We start from the raw sequence: 19,339 nt of genomic DNA, 5'->3' as shown, positions 1-19,339 counted from the left end.
CCCACAGCACAGGGGTCTCTTCCTAGGCCAATGGACCCTGGACTCCCACATGGCCAGGCTTCAGAATACTTTTGAGCGATCTCTCCACCTTCTGGGCAGTTCTAACCCAGGGATTGGAGGAGACTCCATAAATATGTAGGCCTCTCTGCCCCTCCTCCCTCTGGGTTCTAGAACTTTCCAGAAGACTATAGGAGCCAGGCAGAGGCAACAGTGGCTCAGGCACCTGGAGCTCTGCCAACATTACTCTTAACAAATGAACCCTTCTTCCTCTGGCTACAGCAGAAGCCCCACTAAATCTACCTACTGTACACACAGAGGGTGCTACATACAGAGAATACATGTTGGTTTTGCCAGAAATGCAGTGTCTTTTCACTTCCTGTGAGCTGAAAAAAGAAAGCACAATCCTGTCTATCCTTTGTAAACTGCTAGAAAGGCAATCCACTAATGTAATGGTGTTAAACAAAAGGTAGACGTATTTGGCTGGGGGCCCCACTGGAAGGTTGTTGAGGAAACAAACACAGACAATCAGTGTGCATGTAAAGATAACACAAATTCAGTACTATATTTTAACCCTGGTTCTCTGAAGCTTCCATTCTATAAGAAGTGATGATTGTGAGACAAGCAGGAGGAACCTTTGCTTAGTCACAAACCCCCTTTCTTCCCCTTGCCTTATAGATTTATTGTACAGATATCTAATAAATTGACACTAAAATCATAAGATCTTATACTCTAAAAATTAGTTGATGCTGAAAAAACGTTGGTGGGCTAATTACTAATTTTAAAGTTAATTCCCTTTGTCAATTACCAACCGCTGCCCTAGTCTCTAATAGTGTCCTGACTATGCTGACAGCTCTCATGCAACCTGTCCTTGATTTAGAGATACTTTATGTTTAAAGCGTTAGTATACCGCTTTTTTCTACTTTTAACTACAGGTAAGCCTATAATAAGGCTTACCTGTAGGTACAATTAATATCTCCTAAACCGGCACGGTTTAGGAGATATTTGCAGTGCATGCAGCCGCTCACGCGAGCGGTGCATGCGCTCTGAAGGTCTGGCGGACCTTCAGCTTCCCTTGCCGGAAAATGACTCCCGCACGCACACGCGGGAGTGACGTCATCACGGCTCCGGCCAATCACAGCGCCGGAGCCGCCAAACCGGGAAGAGACGCCGAGGGATCATGTCAGCTCCCACAGCGGTGTCCGGGAGTCCGTGTCGGGGCTTTGTTCTAAGGTAAGTAATTCATAATGAGCTAGTATGCAATGCACACTAGCTCATTATGCCTTTGTCTTGCAGGGTTTTTTTTTTTTTGTTTTTTTTAGGTTTACAACTGCTTTAAGCATAGGTCAAGCTAAACAGTTTTTTTCTTTTTAGTTTTGAATTGGCTAGGACATAATTTGAACTCCTTTCTAGTATTTATGGCTATCCAGAGCTCAGTTGAAGTGATTTCCCCTTACTTCCAATCAGAGCTTTTTTTCTCAGAAAACAGGTACAGGAACTCAACCCCGGACCCCGACACACACACACACACACACACACACACACACACACACACACACACACACTCACTCCAGACTGCATCAAATAGTGGCAGAATTTGGAGGTGCGTTATGTACATAGTGCAGCGTTCAGGGGTGCGCTGCATACATAGTACAGAGTTCACCCTTTTCCACAGCTGCATCCATCCTCTGCATCCCCTATCCAAATCTCACTTTCACTCCTCTTATGCTCTCACCTCTGTAAGCAACCCCCCCCCACTCCACTGACCCCATCTTCTCCCCACCGCCTTTAAAGCTCCACCATCTTCCATGTCTTACCTTTGTTGCTGTATTAAGCAAAAGCAGCCAGTCAGCTCTGGTACTTCCACGCACACTGTAGTTTGCTCTGCCTATCTCACTTGCTGGAAGATCATCCACTGGAGTTCTTGGCACCTGCACTGCACTCTGGGCACCTGCATCTCCCTTGTCCCCATCATGCACTCAATGGGAGACACTCGGGAGATCAGATCTGTGGGAGCCATTGGGAGACAAGCTGTCACTTGTAAACACAGAAGCCTTCTGTGTTTACAAGTCATAGTGGTGAGCAAGGAACAGAGGACCCGAGTCAAAGGTGGTGGAACTGAGTTCCACCAAGTTCCAGCTGAAAAAAAGCCCTGCTTCCAAACCTGCGGACAAGTTTCACCAGACATGACGTGAGGGAAAATCTGCAATGGGGACAGGGGGTGAACATTAGTCGTACTCTACTAAAAAAAAGCTATTTCCTTTCTGTTTGTGTTGTTGTTGTTGGCAAGGCCCCCTTACTTCCTGCCTGGTAAAACGGTGTCAGAAGGACATGGTCAGAGGAGAAATTTCTCTAACTGAGTCTTGGATAACAGTAAAAGACAAATATGTGTTCTAATCTTTCACCTCAAACCTAAAAAAAAGTTTTGGACATACACTCTAAACTCTTAACACCCTATTTTGTCTGAATTGACGCTGCCAGGTGCCACACATGTTACTGGCAGTGCCCCATCAAAATGTTGCTATGGATCCCCATGAATTGTGGTGATGTCTCTGTCTATCATCATAACTTCTTAACATCTCTAACATAATTTTTTTCTTTTTCAATCCTCATTTATTAAAATTTCAATGTTAAATAAACACTTCCAACCCTATTCATGTTTCAGCTTCAGAATATATAGAACGCTAGTTATATGTCTAGTTTAAGAAGTGAGTATTTTTCGTGGACACCTGCATAATTTTATTACTGTGGTCTGCTTTACAATTCAAATTCTTATGAACAGCACCTGCACTTTCTGAGTGATATTTTCCAGACCACAATGACACGTATCAGGTGCTGAGGTGCACAATCTTAAATCATTTCGAGAACATTTTCTACACACTGACATATTTTCCACTACCATTTTATTTCTTTCAGGAATTCATTCAGGTTTACATATTGCTGCTCTTTCAGTGAATAAAAACCTGTCTTTGATGGGGAACACCACACTCTAGATTTTTGATTAGTTTCCTCTTAGAGGAAATTCCCTTCACAAAGGGCCGCGTCAGTAAGATCAGAACATCTTGTATCATGTTTTTTTATCTTTCTTCTCCCTTTCAGCGGGGCTGCATGTAACCTTTAACAGATAGCACTCCAAAATCGACAATTTCTAAGCCATGGTTCTCAACTGAATTTGGTATATAAAGCAATTCTATTTATATTTTTTGAAAAGCTCTGCCCTTGCACACACTCAGTAAGGAATCCAAAATTTTGTACTTGTAAAAATTAATTATCTGAGAATATGTTTTTATTCTTTCTTTCAAAATGGCCTTTATACATCCTACCAGCTCAAAATCTTAAAGCAGTATTTTTACCCAGCAGTGTATTGATCATTGTTTCTTATTTCCAAAGGTAGCCCTGCTCAATTATAAAAATATATATATATATATATATATATATATATATATTTTTATTTTTTTTTTCTATTTGGACTAACTGGGGATGGATTGGAACTACTGTTCTATTTTTACTGCTGCCTGAGATTCCTGTAGAAAGATTTACCCTTACTTCCTGTTCTGCTGACAATGGTTTTACCAGCCAGAAAATGAGGGAAAATCTGCAAAAGAGAAAGCATTTTTATTTTTTTGTCTGTGTTGCTGTTGGAGGTATCTCATTACTTCCTGTTGGTAAAATGTTGTGAGCATGTTAGCAGGCTGGTGGGAATGTTGTGCCAGCAGGGGTAGCCGCTGTGTGGTTGTTAGACATGCCCCCCATCGTCTCAATTATCTCCTTGGTCTCCAAGTACTGGGTCACATGTGAGGCCTACCACGCTTGGGTTCTTCTGGGCTACGTTAGGCACTTTGTTATAGGGCCACTTTTCACACACACATGGGGTACCTTTACTTTGTGCTGTTTTCACCAATTCCCTGGGACAAAGCTGAGGTTGGCATGAGGGAATACTTAACCTTAAGGTGGACATCTACTCCTTAGAGTAGCTGAGCCAATGTCAATATCCCCTTTTCAGTGTTTTCCACTACTACTCCCACTACTGTTGTTGATCCCTTGTGATAGCAATAAAGTTGAATGAAAAATCAAATGTATTAAGCACGCACATAGGTCCAACACGCATATGTAAACAGTAATTGCACCACATGTTAGGGAAAGCAATCATTCTAGCACCATAGCTAAGAGTAAAGAGCAAAGAGAAGTATGGGATTTGATTTTTTTTCAAGAATCATACTTACTTAGGTGGATGCAGTATCGGTCCAATGCGGCATCTGTTCTCTGCAGGCTCTAAAACTGAGAACCGAGCAATCAAACACTGCCGATCACTCAGGGCTCCCTGAGCAGATAGCTGGTGACTGTCAACCACCGTCTCTCTGCTCTGCTCCCCCATGCTCACTGGAGTGCTGGGCTGTGAAGAGGGCGGGAGCAGCCATCTCAGGCTCTCAGTGGCTCACTGAGAGGCTGAGGCGGGTTCCAGTCCAGGCTTTGGTCTGAGCTTTGGCTGTAGTTCTCCTTGAACATCATCTTTTATATTTTACCAAAACTTCGGGTATTACTGTATATTGTGCTTTTTTTTCGTGCTATTTTTTTCCTGAAAATTTGTGTTTGATAAGTGGCTGCGCAAACATTGCGCAACATACAACAAACCTCTGCTTTCAGAAAATATATCATCTTTGGTGGTTCCAAGTAATTTTCTCAGGAAATTTCCAAGAAATTATTATTTAACATGTGTGTGAAAAATGTAAAAATTGGCCTAGAGATAATTCTTCACATATGCTGGGTAATGAACTCCCTTTGAATTTTTACATCAGCCTCCCAAAATTTTTGTAGCTTTGAATCTTTGGTGATGCCGCACAAAATCTAATGAACTTACAATATACAGTGGGTACGGAAAGTATTCAGACCCCCTTAAATTTTTCACTCTTTGTTATATTGCAGCCATTTGCTAAATCATTTAAGTTCATTCTTCTTCCTCATGAATGTACACATAGCACCCCATACTGACAGAAAAACACAGAATTGTTGACATTGTTGCAGATTTATTAAAAAAGAAAAACTGAAATATCACATGGTCCTAAGTATTCAGACCCTTTGCTCAGTATTCAGTAGAAGCCCCCTTTTGATCTAATACAGCCAGGAGTCTTTTTGGGAAGTCTTTCACACCTGGATTTGGGGATCCTCTGCCAGTCCTCCTTGCAGATCCTCTCCAGTTCTCTCAGGTTGGATGGTAAACGTTGGTGGACAGCCATTTTTAGGTCTCTCCAGAGATGCTCAATTGGGTTTAAGTCAGGGCTCTGGCTGGGCCATTCAAGAACAGTCACGGAGTTGTTATGAAGCCACTCCTTCGTTATTTTAGCTGTGTGCTTAGGGTCATTGTCTTGTTGGAAGGTAAACCTTCGGCCCAGTCTGAGGTCCAGAGCACTCTGGAGAATGTTTTTGTCCAGGATATCCCTGTACTTGGCCGCATTCATCTTTCCCTCGATTACAACCAGTCGTCCTGTCCCTGCAGCTGAAAAACACCCCCACAGCATGATGCTGCCACCACCATGCTTCACTGTTGGGACTGTATTGGACAGGTGATGAGCAGTGCCTGGTTTTCTCCACACATACCGCTTAGAATTAAGGCCAAAAAGTTCTATTTTGGTCTCATCAGACCAGAGAATCTTATTTCTCACCATCTTGGAGTCCTTCAGGTGTTTTTTAGCAAACTCCATGCGGGCTTTCATGTGTCTTACATGGAGGAGAGGCTTCCGTCGGGCCACTCTGCCATAAAGCCCCGACTGGTGGAGGGCTGCAGTGATGGTTGACTTTCTACAACTTTCTCCCATCTCCTGACTGCATCTCTGGAGCTCAGCCACAGTGATCTTTGGGTTCTTCTTTACCTCTCTCACCAAGGCTCTTCTCCCCCGATAGCTCAGTTTGGCCGGACGGCCAGCTCTAGGAAGGGTTCTGGTCATCCCAAACATCTTCCATTTGAGGATTATGGAGGCCACTGTGCTCTTAGGAACCTTAAGTGCAGCAGAAATCTTTTTGTAACCTTGGCCAGATCTGTGCCTTGCCACAATTCTGTCTCTGAGCTCTTCAGGCAGTTCCTTTGACCTCATGATTCTCATTTGCTCTGACATGCATTGTGATCTGGAAGGTCTTATATAGACAGGTGTGTGGCTTTCCTAATCAAGTCCAATCAGTATAATCAAACACAGCTGGACTCAAATGAAGGTGTAGAACCATCTCAAGGATGATCAGAAGAAATGGAAAGCACCTGAGTTAAATATATGAGTGTCACAGCAAAGGGTCTGAATACTTAGGACCATGTGATATTTCAGTTTTTCTTTTTTAATAAATCTGCAACAATGTCAACAATTCTGTGTTTTTCTGTCAGTATGGGGTGCTATGTGTACATTCATGAGGAAGAAGAATGAACTTAAATGATTTTAGCAAATGGCTGCAATATAACAAAGAGTGAAAAATTTAAGGGGGTCTGAATACTTTCCGTACCCACTGTATGTGTGCAAATATGCATTTGCATGAGTTGCTATTATTCAATTAAATCTAAGTCAAGCATGCCAGCTGGTACATGAATATATATATATAAACTAAATAAAGGCAGATCCTCGGGAGATCAGAGACATATTGTGCTGCTGTATGCCCATAGGATCTGGCCGGTCGTTACCTGTGGCAGTATTTGATGAAGTGCGACCCTTTCTTAGTGCAGGGTATTTGCTCCTGACTTTAATGGTATTTTTCACCATATACATGTTATTACGCAAACTCTCTACTTAAACTCTCTGTTAAAGGAGTTGTAAAGTCAGGAAGTTTTTTTTTAATCTTAATGCATTCTATGCAATAAAATAAAATGGTTTCTGTGTGTGTAGCAGGTCTAATAATTACCTGTGCCCACTCTCTGTCCAGCGATGTCCACGAGTGCCTCGACTGTCCTGGGACTCTCCCTCCTGAATGGCTGAGATACAGCCGTGGCGCCATTTGCTCTCTTGACTGTCAATCAAAGTCAGTGAGCCAATCAGGAGAGAGAGGGGGCAGGGCCGAATGGTAGCTCCCTGTCTGAATAGACACACAGAGCTGCAACTCGGTTTGGGTGCCCCCATAGCAAGCCTGCTTGCTGTGGGGGCACTCGATAGGAGGAAGGGGCCAGGAGCAGGAACAAAGGACCCTGGAAGAGAAGGATCCGGGTTGCTCCGTGCAAAGCCAACTGGACAACCAAGGTAAGTATAACATGTTTGTTATTTAAAAAGAAAAAATGAGACTTTACAATCACTTTGAGTCTTCTAACAAGCTTACCCTAACAGAAAACATGCGCACTACTTGGCCTGGATCCTCTGATCATTCCTGCTTCAGCTGAGGCCGGCAGGGAATTTTGGCATTAAAGGTCCCCCCTTAGCCCAAACACACTGATGCACATTTATATACAGTATATATTTTTCCAGATTAGATGTGGTGGGTCAGACATTAAGGAAGAAGCCCAGAAGAAGCGATTTTGTACCATGAAACATGTAGGCCAACCTGATGTGGTACCCCTAACATCATGTCCAACCATCCTACATATAGATTGTGTTTCCAGTTTTGTTTTTATCTGTGGGGTGGCTTTGTATATGACCCCCATTTTCACTTTGATGTCATTTTGAAAGTGTTTTACATATATGTTTTTTGATATGTTTCTATATATTTGTAGATTTGTGGAGGTAATTGACATACCCAGGGTTCACCATTTAACAACCATTTACTCTATCCTTCTCCCCTTTTCCCATGTTTTTTGAATATTTTGAATATATATATAACTTACAGGGTGATGATCTTCTCATCAATTGGGGCAGGTGTATCGTATATGACCAGTAGATCTCTACAATCAGGTTTCATCCATTTGAGCCGCAGTTGCAGCAAGTAGGCTGGAGGGCCTTGTAGATGCCATATGCAGGAGGTAGAGGTGTAATCAGGGCTTGAGAGACGTACTTCTTTCCCAGGATGCACAAAGCTGTACCTATAGCAGGCTGCATATGAAAATAAGATGGGAAAAAGAAGGAGAAAGGCACAAAATCAGAGAAAAGCAAAGACAATTATAGATTTTACAGAAAAAGGAATAAAGTCAACAAAACCCAAAGGTCACTAGTAAATATACGTTTTTGGGGTAACTATTACCAAGGTAATAAAGTAAAGAGTAAATTATTTTAAGGGTTGCGATAAACTAAGAAATATATAATTCTTAGTCCAACCGGAGCTTATTCATAGTGTACTCTCTATGATAAGTTAATTCAAAAAACAGTGAAGATTCACGTCAATAATCCAACCATGCGAAACACAAATTACTTTTTAATTATTTTATCTCAGCCTCAATGATTAGCACTTCTAACCCTTCCCTCTCAGCACTGCTCAATAGTGATGAATTCTGAATATTAGATGAGCATCTACTAGATCAGAAATATTCTGTCACATTTAATACTGGAAGCATGCTTGTTTGTTAGCCCATTCATGGGCACCTTTAGAAATATATACATAAATAAAAAGGCCCAGCATTCACTTTGATTAGTCCCACTTGTTTCCAATTAGTCAAATCAAAACTGCATTGTACTTGGCTATCACAGATATGATATTATCTCCAAATATTAAAAAACAAAAAACACATTTTACCAACATGGGGAAAAAAAACAGTTTGTTGCTTTCAAGGAGGTTACAATTCGGAGCTACATGCATTTGTGAACATTGTGTGAATTTTGATCAAAGAAAACAAGCAAAGCATTTCCAAATAAAGAATACATTCCAACAAAGACAGCCAAAAGATTAAAGCCAAATAAAACCAAATCATAGCAAAATTGCACATCTGCCAAAAAACCTGCCTGTATTCTGTGTTCTATTTCTTTTCACTTATGTCTTCATTCTAGAGGAATACCTTGGATAGAAGTACTTATCAACTTTTATTTTAGCCTGTTGAATATGTTGGAAATTCAAACTGTATAAAGATATCAATCTAAGGAAATACACCTTTTTTGAATACAAGGATGAAATTTGACAAGAGGTCTTGTGATTGGCTTAAGGTCTTCTAGGTATTGTATTTTGTTAATGCAGCACAGTAGTCACAGCATATTGATTATGGAAGCAGAAGCACGATACAGGTTTGGGGGTCATATGAACATAAGGGGTAAAGAGAAACTTAGATAAGTTGACAAGAGGACACCAAGGTTAGTAACCAAAAAGAAAGCCCCTCCCGATGATACAGAATTATTGAAAACAGAACATGTGAGTAAAATAAAAATAAAAGTTAGTATAGCACTGAATTTTTATACTTTTCTGCCTTCTTAGGCAATTAAGTGAAAGTTAATTAACTGAAGCATGATTTATTAGAAACTAATGTTGTGGATTTTCCTACCAGTACTAGAAGAAAACAGCTGCATGTTCTGTAAGCTGGCCTCTGAAAATACAATTCAAAATAAGTTAAAAGAAAAAAAAAATCTTTGTAAAGCTCAGGTGGTCAGGGAATCATAGTAGGTAACATACATTTTTCTGTAAGCTAGGAAGTATAAAATTCAAGAGTCTGTGTAGTAGTCTTTGCTCAGTACAAGTATATACAAGGTGGTATCAAAAAGTTTTGAGACTAGTTTTGTAACACACCAACAGATGGCATCACAGGGCTGCACACAAAGTCACAGGGAGCACCAACCTTCATAAGTCAGTGTGCCAAAAGACATCCTCCTGTGTATATTGGGAGCTGTGCAACTGGTGCTATTCTGACCATGTGCATTACCACAACTGCTATTTCATCATGGACAGCAAGATAGAACCAATAGCAAACGTTAAATTCTGTGTGAAACTAGGCAAATCTGCCACAGAGACATTTGACATGATTGGGCAAGTTTACGGCAATGCTGCAATGAGCCGTTCAAGGTGTTTTGAGTGGCAAATGTCTCTATGGCAGAATTTCACATTTGCTCTTTGTTCTAACTTGCTTTCCATAATGAAATAGCGGACACGGTAATGCACGTGTTCAGAATAGAACCAGTTGCAGAGCTCCTGATGTACACAGGACAATGTCTTTTGGCATACTGCCTTGTGCTGCCATCTGTTGGCGTGTTACAAAACTTGACTCAAAACTTTTTGATACCACCTCGTAGATGCTCTGTTTCTTCCATACTACTATGCCAGTGCGGACTTACTTTCCTACTGTCTACCAAAAGCTAATTTCCATCACAGATATATAAGGGAAATTTTTTACTTGCAGTTGGGGGGTAGCGGGAAAAAAGGGAGTTGACTAATTTTTTACTGCCCAGCAACCTCCCCCCTTAAGCTGCAAAGTCAGCTCTTCGAGTGTATACACATGCAGCAGTCATAATGCTTTATGTCCTGGCAAAATGATCACCCCTGTCATGTTTGGCAGTCAGTACCAATGCCAAACACAACTGATTCAAGCAAAAGGCGATGTGGCATAGCCATCATCCAAAGGCAAGGCTTGTGAGTGTGATATGATATCCCCATAAAAAAACCCATTCAGCTGTCAAAAAAAAAAAAAAAAATGCAATCAGGATGTGGCAGTATTACCTCCTGAATGCCTGGCAGCTGCCCCTTGATGCTCTGTGAAAAGCGATCTACCAGAATTTTACCAAACTTTTATCTCTATCATCTATCGAAGGACACGATTTGAATGTAAGAAACCCTAGGGTTTTACATGTCTGGCACCAAACAGCAGAATGGTCATCCTTAAGTTGCAGACAAATCTTCTTATCTAAATCTAATTTGCACTATGTACTGTACTATTTGAAAGTATTTCTTTCAAATTTCAGTTGGAACTGCCTGTGTTGGCAGATATTTCTGAATATTCCCTGCCTTCTTCAGGTATTAATTCCTCTTACTGACTTACAGTGGAGGAATTTGCTTCTATTTTTCAAGATTTTATGGCTCAGGTGGTGAGAATTTTTGCTCTTCCAAATTGCTAGAGATTGAAACCCCCACTGTCACCTTCCAAGGTAGATTCTAATGTAGGGATACCTAACATTTCTGAATGTGTCATGGATCCTATGGACCAAATATCGGCCGACATTCTAGTGTTTCGCTTCTGTTAAAGCAGCATGACCAAAAAAATTTACAGGATTCCACCATTACTTCGCCCACCATGTTTGGGATAAACTTTCCACCAAGATGTTTCCTCATGATCCCTTATTTAATGATTTTATCTACAAAGATTGGAAATATCCAGACAAGCTATTCCTAGTCCCTAAACAGTTCCTGGTGCTCTATCTTTTAGCGGAGGATATTGTCATGAAATGGATTACTTCTCCTGCAGTTGATCAACCAGTGCCTTGTCTTCAGGAAACTAACTTTTCATACTAAAGTTGAATCCTTTATGGATCTTGGTGACAAGAAGTTGTAAGTAGTGTTGAGCGAGCAGTTTGGACCGAGCATAAGTTCGTCCCGAACATCACCGGTTCTCGTGTTTGGTGAACACCCAAATTTGCGTTCGGTGGGATCTTCACTGCACAGTGCATTCTAGGGCCCTAATTTGATGAAGCAATGCACCTTCACTGCACAATGCATTCTAGGGCCCTTATTGGATGAAGCAATGCACCTGACCACTGGTCAGGTGCACGGCTTTGCCCAATCAGGGCACAGAGCACTGTCAGAACCCTGATTGGACAAAGTCATGATGACTTTGCCTAATAATGGCTCAGTCCCACTCCACACTATAAAAGGATCTTTCCCACAGGAACCTTTTGCAGTGTGTTGATAGAGATAGATAGAACAGGGCTCAGTGACAGCTAGTTAGAGTTATTGTGACTCTGAGTATAGAGGGCAGTGTAGTGTTAGTGTAGTGTGAGTATAGTGTGAGTATAGTTTAGGGTCAGTGAATTGTGGCCTCATCATCCCCAAGCTTTTGTTTACAAAATAAAGACATTTTGCAGGGGAAAACCAATTTAAATGTCATTTTTTTGTTTATATATGTCAGTTTCGCTGCAGCAGGTTCTATACACGGTACAGATGCACCACTTTACAGGCAGACTAAGGGGACCCTCCAGGTACTATATTAAAATGCATTTTAATTTTTTCACTATAAGCATCATTAAAATCACTGCTCCTTTAAAAAAGAAAACTTAAAACAAAAATGTTTACATTGATACATGTCCCCCAGGGCAGTACCTGGGCCCCCATACCCTTTTTATGACCAATAATTTGCATATAAGCCATAAAAATTGGGATTTTCAATTTTTCACGTTTGGGTCCCATAGACTTTAATAGGATTTGTGGTTGGGGTCCGAACTTTTCCATGTTCAGGAGTTCTGGTGTGACCTGAACCAGAGGGTGTTTGGCAAAATTCTAGTTGGAAGCAATTTCTTGAACCACATACCCCATGGTGGCATTTGCCCATCAACCTATTCTTGATTCTACACTTATTTCTCAGACTTTAGCTGACTGGTCTAAATAATTAATTAGGATCTAGTACTGCTGTAATTAATACTCAAGTTATTGATTGTATTGGCCAAATACTGTTGTGTTTACCTTATGTGTGATGTGGCACTGGATACTAGTTATGTTATTTCTCAGGTGACCCTATCTTCTGTGTAGTTTTGCAGGGTGATCTGGCTAAAATGCTGGTTGGTAGAGTAACACAATAAGAATGTTTTCTTACATCTACCCTTTGTGGGAAACTGTCTTTTTGTCTCCTCGTTGGATGAAATTATTGAAAAAGTGATGGGGAATAAAAGTACTCCCACTATGCTAAGTTAAGGATGAGCTGCTCAGATCAACACTCTTCATATCCTGTATCAAACATTCCCCCAAATCAGGTTCCAGTTCCAGGACCAACAATTCTTCTTCTACTCCCTTGAGCTCATGAAACTTTAAACATTCTTGTCAAGCCAGGGAATTCAAGCCTGTAGATAAATCTGCTTCAGCATGATGGTCTACCTTCTCCAGCTCAATAAAACATGGGAAACTCCTTATAGTTTTGACTGAATTTTGAGAACCTGACACATGGGAACAGAAGTTAATATCTAAAAGTTAAAACTTGATTTTCATTTCTGTCCTCCACCTTTTTTCTTCCCTTTGTGTCTTCGGATGAGCAATGTTGGACCGACCTTTGTTAATTCAATAAGGAATTGTTCAGTCAGAGGGTCAATCAAACAGTTGCTGGCTTTTTATTTAAACCTGTTTACAGTTGGGAAACCTATTGAAAGCTTTCATCCCATTGGGACCTTTAAAGCCCCTTTATGCCTCTTTAGGGGTAGTGCAGTGGCTTAGTGGTTAGCACTTTTGCCTGGTAGCACAAGGATCATTCGTTCGGGTCTCAGCCACAATAACAGCTGCATGGAGTTTGCATGTATTCCCTGTGCTAGCGTCAGTTTCCTCCTGGGTACTCTGGCTCCATCCCACACTCTACAGACATGCTTATAAGTTAGATAGCTCTGTTAAAATTGGCACTAGTATGTGTATGTATGAATGTGAGTTTGGGAATCTAGATTGTAAGCTCTTTCAGGGTAGTGAGTGATGTAAATGTACAATATATATGTAAAGCTCTGTGTAGATAATTTCCCTTTGGAATTAAAAAAGTAATCTGAATCTGAAATTGTTGGCGCTATATAAATACCTATGCTTCCATCAATGCATATTTTCACTTTCCTATCTATCCAGGTCCCCAGCAACTTCTTCACTGGTCTATGTGCAAAAATCAATATCATTTTGTTGCTTTACCCTTGGACTTGCTTCTGGTGTGAATCTATGGGGGATTTCCCATGTACCTCCTTGGTCGCCCTTTCTTTTTAGGGTTCTTTCTTTCAGTTGGGGGTAGGACAGGCCTTAGCCCATGGTACTGCCAAGGGTAAGGTGTCTGCCCTGTCTGTTCTTTTTCTTGAGCCATCACTTCAATCAATAGGATTTTTAGTTATTTGTGTTGTCCTGTAGGGAGCCCCATTGGATCTTACAAGGTAACAACAAGGTTTTTACACCATGGACCTCCTGCCCAGAGCTGTTTCTCTTTTTCACCTTGATGAGGATATTGTAGTCTCTTCTCTGTGCCTGGTACCTGCTCTCTCCATTTTCTGAATGTGGCAGATGGATTCCGTTTGTTATTCCAGTGATACGTTTTTCAGCTAGCTTTCTAGGTGGATTTTACAAGTTATTGTGCAGGCCTAAAAGTTGCAAGATATAGTGCCCAAGTAGGATAGTGAGTGTTTCTTTTCTTTTTTTCACTAGGCTGCAGTGCCTTTATTTGTAAGCTGCAACTTGGTCTCCTGTATATAATTTCCTCTAAGTTTTTTACAAGGTTGTTGTGTCTGTCTCTGCAGATGCTATTTTTGGGTGTGCCCATCTGAGAGTTTGGACTTTTTTGGCGTCCGTAAGGTTTCTTGCTATCAAGTGGTGTCCCTTAATGGGTGCTAGACAATGTAGGATTTTTGTTCTCATTGTGAAATATTTTCTCAGAGTCCATTGAGGCATACAGCTCCCTTTCATCATATACTATTGTTCTCTCTTTGGACTACTTGCTACAACTGAGAAAGCACAAGGTGGGAAGTGTGGTGGTAATGTGGTCTTGGAGATGGGGTGTCATGCTCAAAAATCAAACGTTTTCAGCAATCAAAGTCTCAGGCTAAACAGTCAGCTCAGAGACACTCACCAAGCCATCAAAAATTCTATCAACATAGCTCAAGCTAGAACGAGGGGGGGTTAGTGTCATTAATTAATTAAAACCTCTTAACAGGTAATCAACCATTATAAATATCATTAAGGCAGAGCCTGGAAAACCAGACACTGTTTAATGGCTATAAAAAATGTGTTAAAAAATTCCAGTTTGCAGCGTTTCTGACACTAATCTTCCTAAATAAAACCATTAAGAAGACATTTCTCGAACAAACAACCTTAACAGCATTGTAATCCTCTGTTAGGCATTATGGCATGTCATGAATATTTTAGCAAGCAGTGGAAGGCAGGCCACATTCCTGGCTTATTATTTCACACTGCAGAACCAAAATCTAAACATGTTTCACAAATCCTGATCTGATGAAATTATTACATTGTTACATAATTGGTAAGGTTGAACAATGACACCTGTCTATCAAGTTCAGCCTGTGTGGGTGGGTGTTTATGTCCAAACTATTTCCCATATGCCTGTATATTGCGCTCACTAAGATGCCCATCTACTAATTTTTTTTACATTATCCACACTCCCCGCTGACACCATCAACTGTTGAATGGAGTTCCACATCTCTGCTCTGATGTAAAAGAACCCCTTACGTAGTTTAAGGTTAAACCGCTTCTCGTCCAACTTCATTGAGTGGTCACGTGTCCTCTTAAGACTGAAACATTTTTCCCTATGCTATAATCACCATTGAGATATTTGGATATCGCTATCATACCTTCAATTCAGCGTCTTTTCTCCAGGGAGAATAGGTATAATGCTTGTAGTCGTTCCTCGTAACTGAGGTCCTCCAGTCCCCTTTACTAGGACCCACAGATCTTTGTCCATCTTGGATTCTCCCAAAAATTCCCCCCCCAAGTGCATTACTTTACATTTTTCAACTTTAAACTTAATTTGACAGATAGTTGCCCATCCCTTTTTTTTTTTTTAAGTTTTCTTATAAGGTTTCTATATCCTGCTGTGAAGTTATTGCCCTGGTAAAAACTAGCAACCACCGGACTGTAGACGAGGATTTCCATAATTATAAGAGTAAATATCCCTATATTATGAGGTGCAGGAGGCAGATTAGACATATTTCATTTCAAGTTCCACAATAGTAAATGAGTTATTAGACATGTAGCATGTGATCATAAAAAAATATTGATACAAATTAAAAAACTAACTTGTAGGATGGACGTATTCAACATTCTATACACTTTAACCCTGCTACGGATTAGAACCCCTGTTTTTTTTGTTTTTTGTTTTTTTGCTGTCTGTGTCTCTGTCAGGAAAATTCCCCAGGCCTGCAATTGAGGTTGTCATCAGAACATGAATGATTTTTTTCCACTGGCACATTTATAATGGGAATCACATTTAAATAAAATGTGTGGACAAATAGTCAGATTGTAAAGTTCACATAGAATCTTTCTTAAAATACAAAAAATTTGCATAATTCACAAGTCTGGCAAACATCATTGTACACAAATCTAAATGAATGGCAGATGATTTACGGCAGATTCCAATTTTTTATATGACTACCAGTAAGTGGACTTCTAATACAAAATAATAGGACTGAGATGGTTGCATATTGTCATCTTGCTGTCAGAGATGACTTTAAGGTGCTAATAGCTAAACTGGCAAAAAGTTGAGAATTCCCATCTATTTATATGGATTGCAATTTTTCCCGCATTACACCATTGCAGATTAAAACCATCAAGTGTGGGAAGCTCAGGAACTCAGGGTATACTTTTACTCTTATATTGATGCTGAATACAGTATGAAAAATTCAGAATTTTGGTGTCTTGTGCATTTTTTAAAATTTGGCTAGTCCATAAGAGAACAAAATTTCAACTATTTCTACTTATCAGAAGCTATTTTGGCATTTTGGGGTGTGGCTGACTTTAACCAAGAACAGACGATTGCTGTCTCAATGATGGTTGCAGCATACATGCTTGTAGAGAACAAAAGGGTCATCATGGTGCTCTTCAATATACTAGGAAATTTGCTAGGAAATTAATTTCTGTAATACATACAGTACAAGTTTATTATATAATAGAGAGCTGAATACAATTGAGAGAACTGAATACAATTTAATAAAATATGACTGCAAAGGATACGAGTAAATTACAAAGCTGAAATCATAACAGTTTCCTCTACTAGGTCACATTCAATACATGAAAAGAAAGGATAATGTCACTTTAGCTTAGGGTTGTAGCGGTGTTTACACATGAAGTTCAAAACTACCACACCCAGGGAAGATTAATTTGCCTGCTTCCTTCTCTCAGCAGTTTAGAGAAGCTTCACATAATAGAGCAGAGGTAGCTAAATGATCGCAGTCAGGTGAGTGGCCCCCCACTGTCAGAACCGGTGCATGGGCAGCTGAGCCAGAGCCTTATAGCACAAATGTGGGAGGTGTTTACATGTGGCTATGGTCTTACTTGGGAACTTTTAAAAATCAGAATTCCTGAGAATGGGAGAAGAGTAGGGAGTTAGACTAATAGCAGAGCGTATAGCATGCCACAGTGCATAGTGGGTGTGGCAGCATTGCTAGTTGGGGCTTAAAACTTGAGCTTATATACAGAGTGAAGGTATCAGGAAAATATAAAATATGTACTGGGGGGGGGGGGTCTGGACTGAGTAATGTGCCAACCCATGGTATGTATGTAAGCCGCTTCGGCTGCTAGGAAGTGTAGTCCTGTACCTGCTGCTGTGAGTGCTGGCTGGGAAGGAGCCCGCCCACGCTCCAAACAATTCAAAGATAAGAGCAGAAGATCCTCGGAGATGCACATCAGGACAAGACCTGCTGTGTGTTATAAAAGTGGTAGTCTAAGACTGGACCACTGGACTGGTTTGGACCCACTGGAGCTTACTCTTGTGGAACTCCCCATGAGTAAGCTCCAGTGGGTGGATGAAACACATTGGGATGTGGCCTGGTGGGGATCAAGGCTGAGACTGCCACTTATATACACAGCAGGTCTTGTTCTGATATGCAGCTCCCAGGATCTTCTGCTATTATCTGTGTGTAATGTGCAAAGCACACGGGTCTGGGATGGGTAACATACATAATGCAGGGGTCTGGGGTGGTTAACGTACATGGTGCAGGGGTCTGGGGTGGGTAACGCACATTGTGCAGGGGTCTGTGGTAGGTAACGCACATTGTGCAGGGGTCTGGGGTGTATAACGCACATAGTACCGGGTTCTGGGGTGGGAAACATATATAGTGGAACACAGTGCTGGCCCCCACATAATGACACCGCGGGGCCAATATATATCCTCTCTTGCAAAGATGGCTGCCCAATTCTTGAGAGAACTCTGTGTCCAAGCAGACACAGGTTCCCCCAAGATGGTGCTTGGAGTATATGGCAGAGGACACAGTGGTGCCATGTGGGACTTCCCCTAAGACAGATCAAAAGGGAAGTGCTTCTCCTGCGCATGATTCCAATTGAAGAACTAAGGATAAATTAGGACATCTATTGGCAATAAGTGAGACCTATACCCCAAAAATATCACTAGAGGGGAAACAATGTGAGACAAACACACCGCTATATGCATCTTCTCCAAAAGACCCAGCTACTGTTGGGATCCCCTCCCTGATGGCTTTTAGAGTACTCCAGTTCCAGTGGGGTGGTGCTTGGGCCCTAAGTCCCTCTAGCTTTTCACCTATGTTACCAGGCAGGGCCGCTGATAGGGGGGGAGCACTGGTCCCCCTGTAGGGAACCAATGCACACAGGGGGGCCCAAACAACAGGGGGAATCAGTGCGGAAGGGTAGAGGGGCAATCACAGAAGGATGCCCTGTGTGTCTCTCTGCAAAGCCAGTTTCTCTACATCCCCCCGGCTTTCAGCTGCTGCAGGGAGAGATACAGGGCATCCTTCTGTCTTCTGTAATTGTTTCCCTGGCACCAATCCCCCTGTTCTGCCTGCTTCTGATCCCCCCCCCATGTGCCCCCCTGTCACTGTGCGTTCCTCCCGTCTCCTCCAAAGGTGCTGCCGGCTTCCCTATCCAGTTGGGTGCCGAAGGGCATGTGTCAGGGTGGAGAACGGAGGAAGTGGCCAGTAAATATGTCATTTACCGACACCCTTCCTTTTCTGAATAGACAAAGTGAGTGATCGCTGGTACTGATCACTCCTGTGTCCATTGATAACTGAGCATAGTAAACTTTGTTTACTATGCTTCAGTTTATGAATGAACATAACAAATGAATGAACAAAAATTAAAAAAATAAAGGGCTAATTCACATGGGTTCGCTGGCCCATTCAGTGTAAATGGGCTGTATGTGCAGTGGGAGCTATCTGTTACTCTAGGATAATGCAGTGGCTGTATGAACACAACCACAGCCCCTAATTTGATAGGTGTGGGTGAGTGGCCCTGAATGCACACTGGTAATGTTCAGGGGCCATACACATGCATCCACACACCTGCCAAATGAGGACCTGAGGCTGTTCATATAGCTGCTGCATTCCTATAACGTAACATAGGCTGCCCACACACAGCGATAGCCACATTAAAAAAAAAAAAATACTGATTAACACTGCACAGGCCACAACACCTGTGTGAATGAACCCCAAGATCTCATTTACACATAGAAATGTTTATTAACACAATAGAGTTTTATCTTTTATATTTAGCAGGAATTATGTAACTTATGTTATGTTTGTGTCAGCTAATAATGAATTTAGTGTATTTTTAGGGGGGGTCTCTGTCAGGTAGGCTGTTGTACGGGCCCCGTTAATTGTAACTGCAGGCC

At 41.4% G+C, this 19,339-nt stretch overlaps 1 protein-coding gene across 1 annotated transcript in view; it reads right to left on the bottom strand.

Annotated features, from left to right (window-relative positions):
• TMPRSS6 (transmembrane serine protease 6) overlaps positions 1-19,339 on the bottom strand; it is a 320,000-nt gene that overhangs the window by 214,900 nt on the left and 85,761 nt on the right. Inside the window, exons 6-7 of the mRNA XM_082265211.1 lie at positions 9,362-9,403; positions 7,784-7,988 (exon numbers count right to left, since the gene is read on the bottom strand). Of these exons, the coding sequence (XP_082121337.1) occupies positions 7,784-7,988; positions 9,362-9,403 (247 nt within the window). The remainder of the gene's footprint in view (positions 1-7,783; positions 7,989-9,361; positions 9,404-19,339) is intronic.

The sequence above is a fragment of the Pelophylax lessonae genome (genome assembly GCF_965119305.1).
Source record: "Pelophylax lessonae genome assembly, chromosome: 8".
Taxonomy (NCBI): Eukaryota; Metazoa; Chordata; class Amphibia; order Anura; family Ranidae; genus Pelophylax; species Pelophylax lessonae.
The sequence above is the reverse complement of the archived record's forward strand: the minus strand, read 5'-3'. Positions and strand labels throughout refer to the sequence as shown.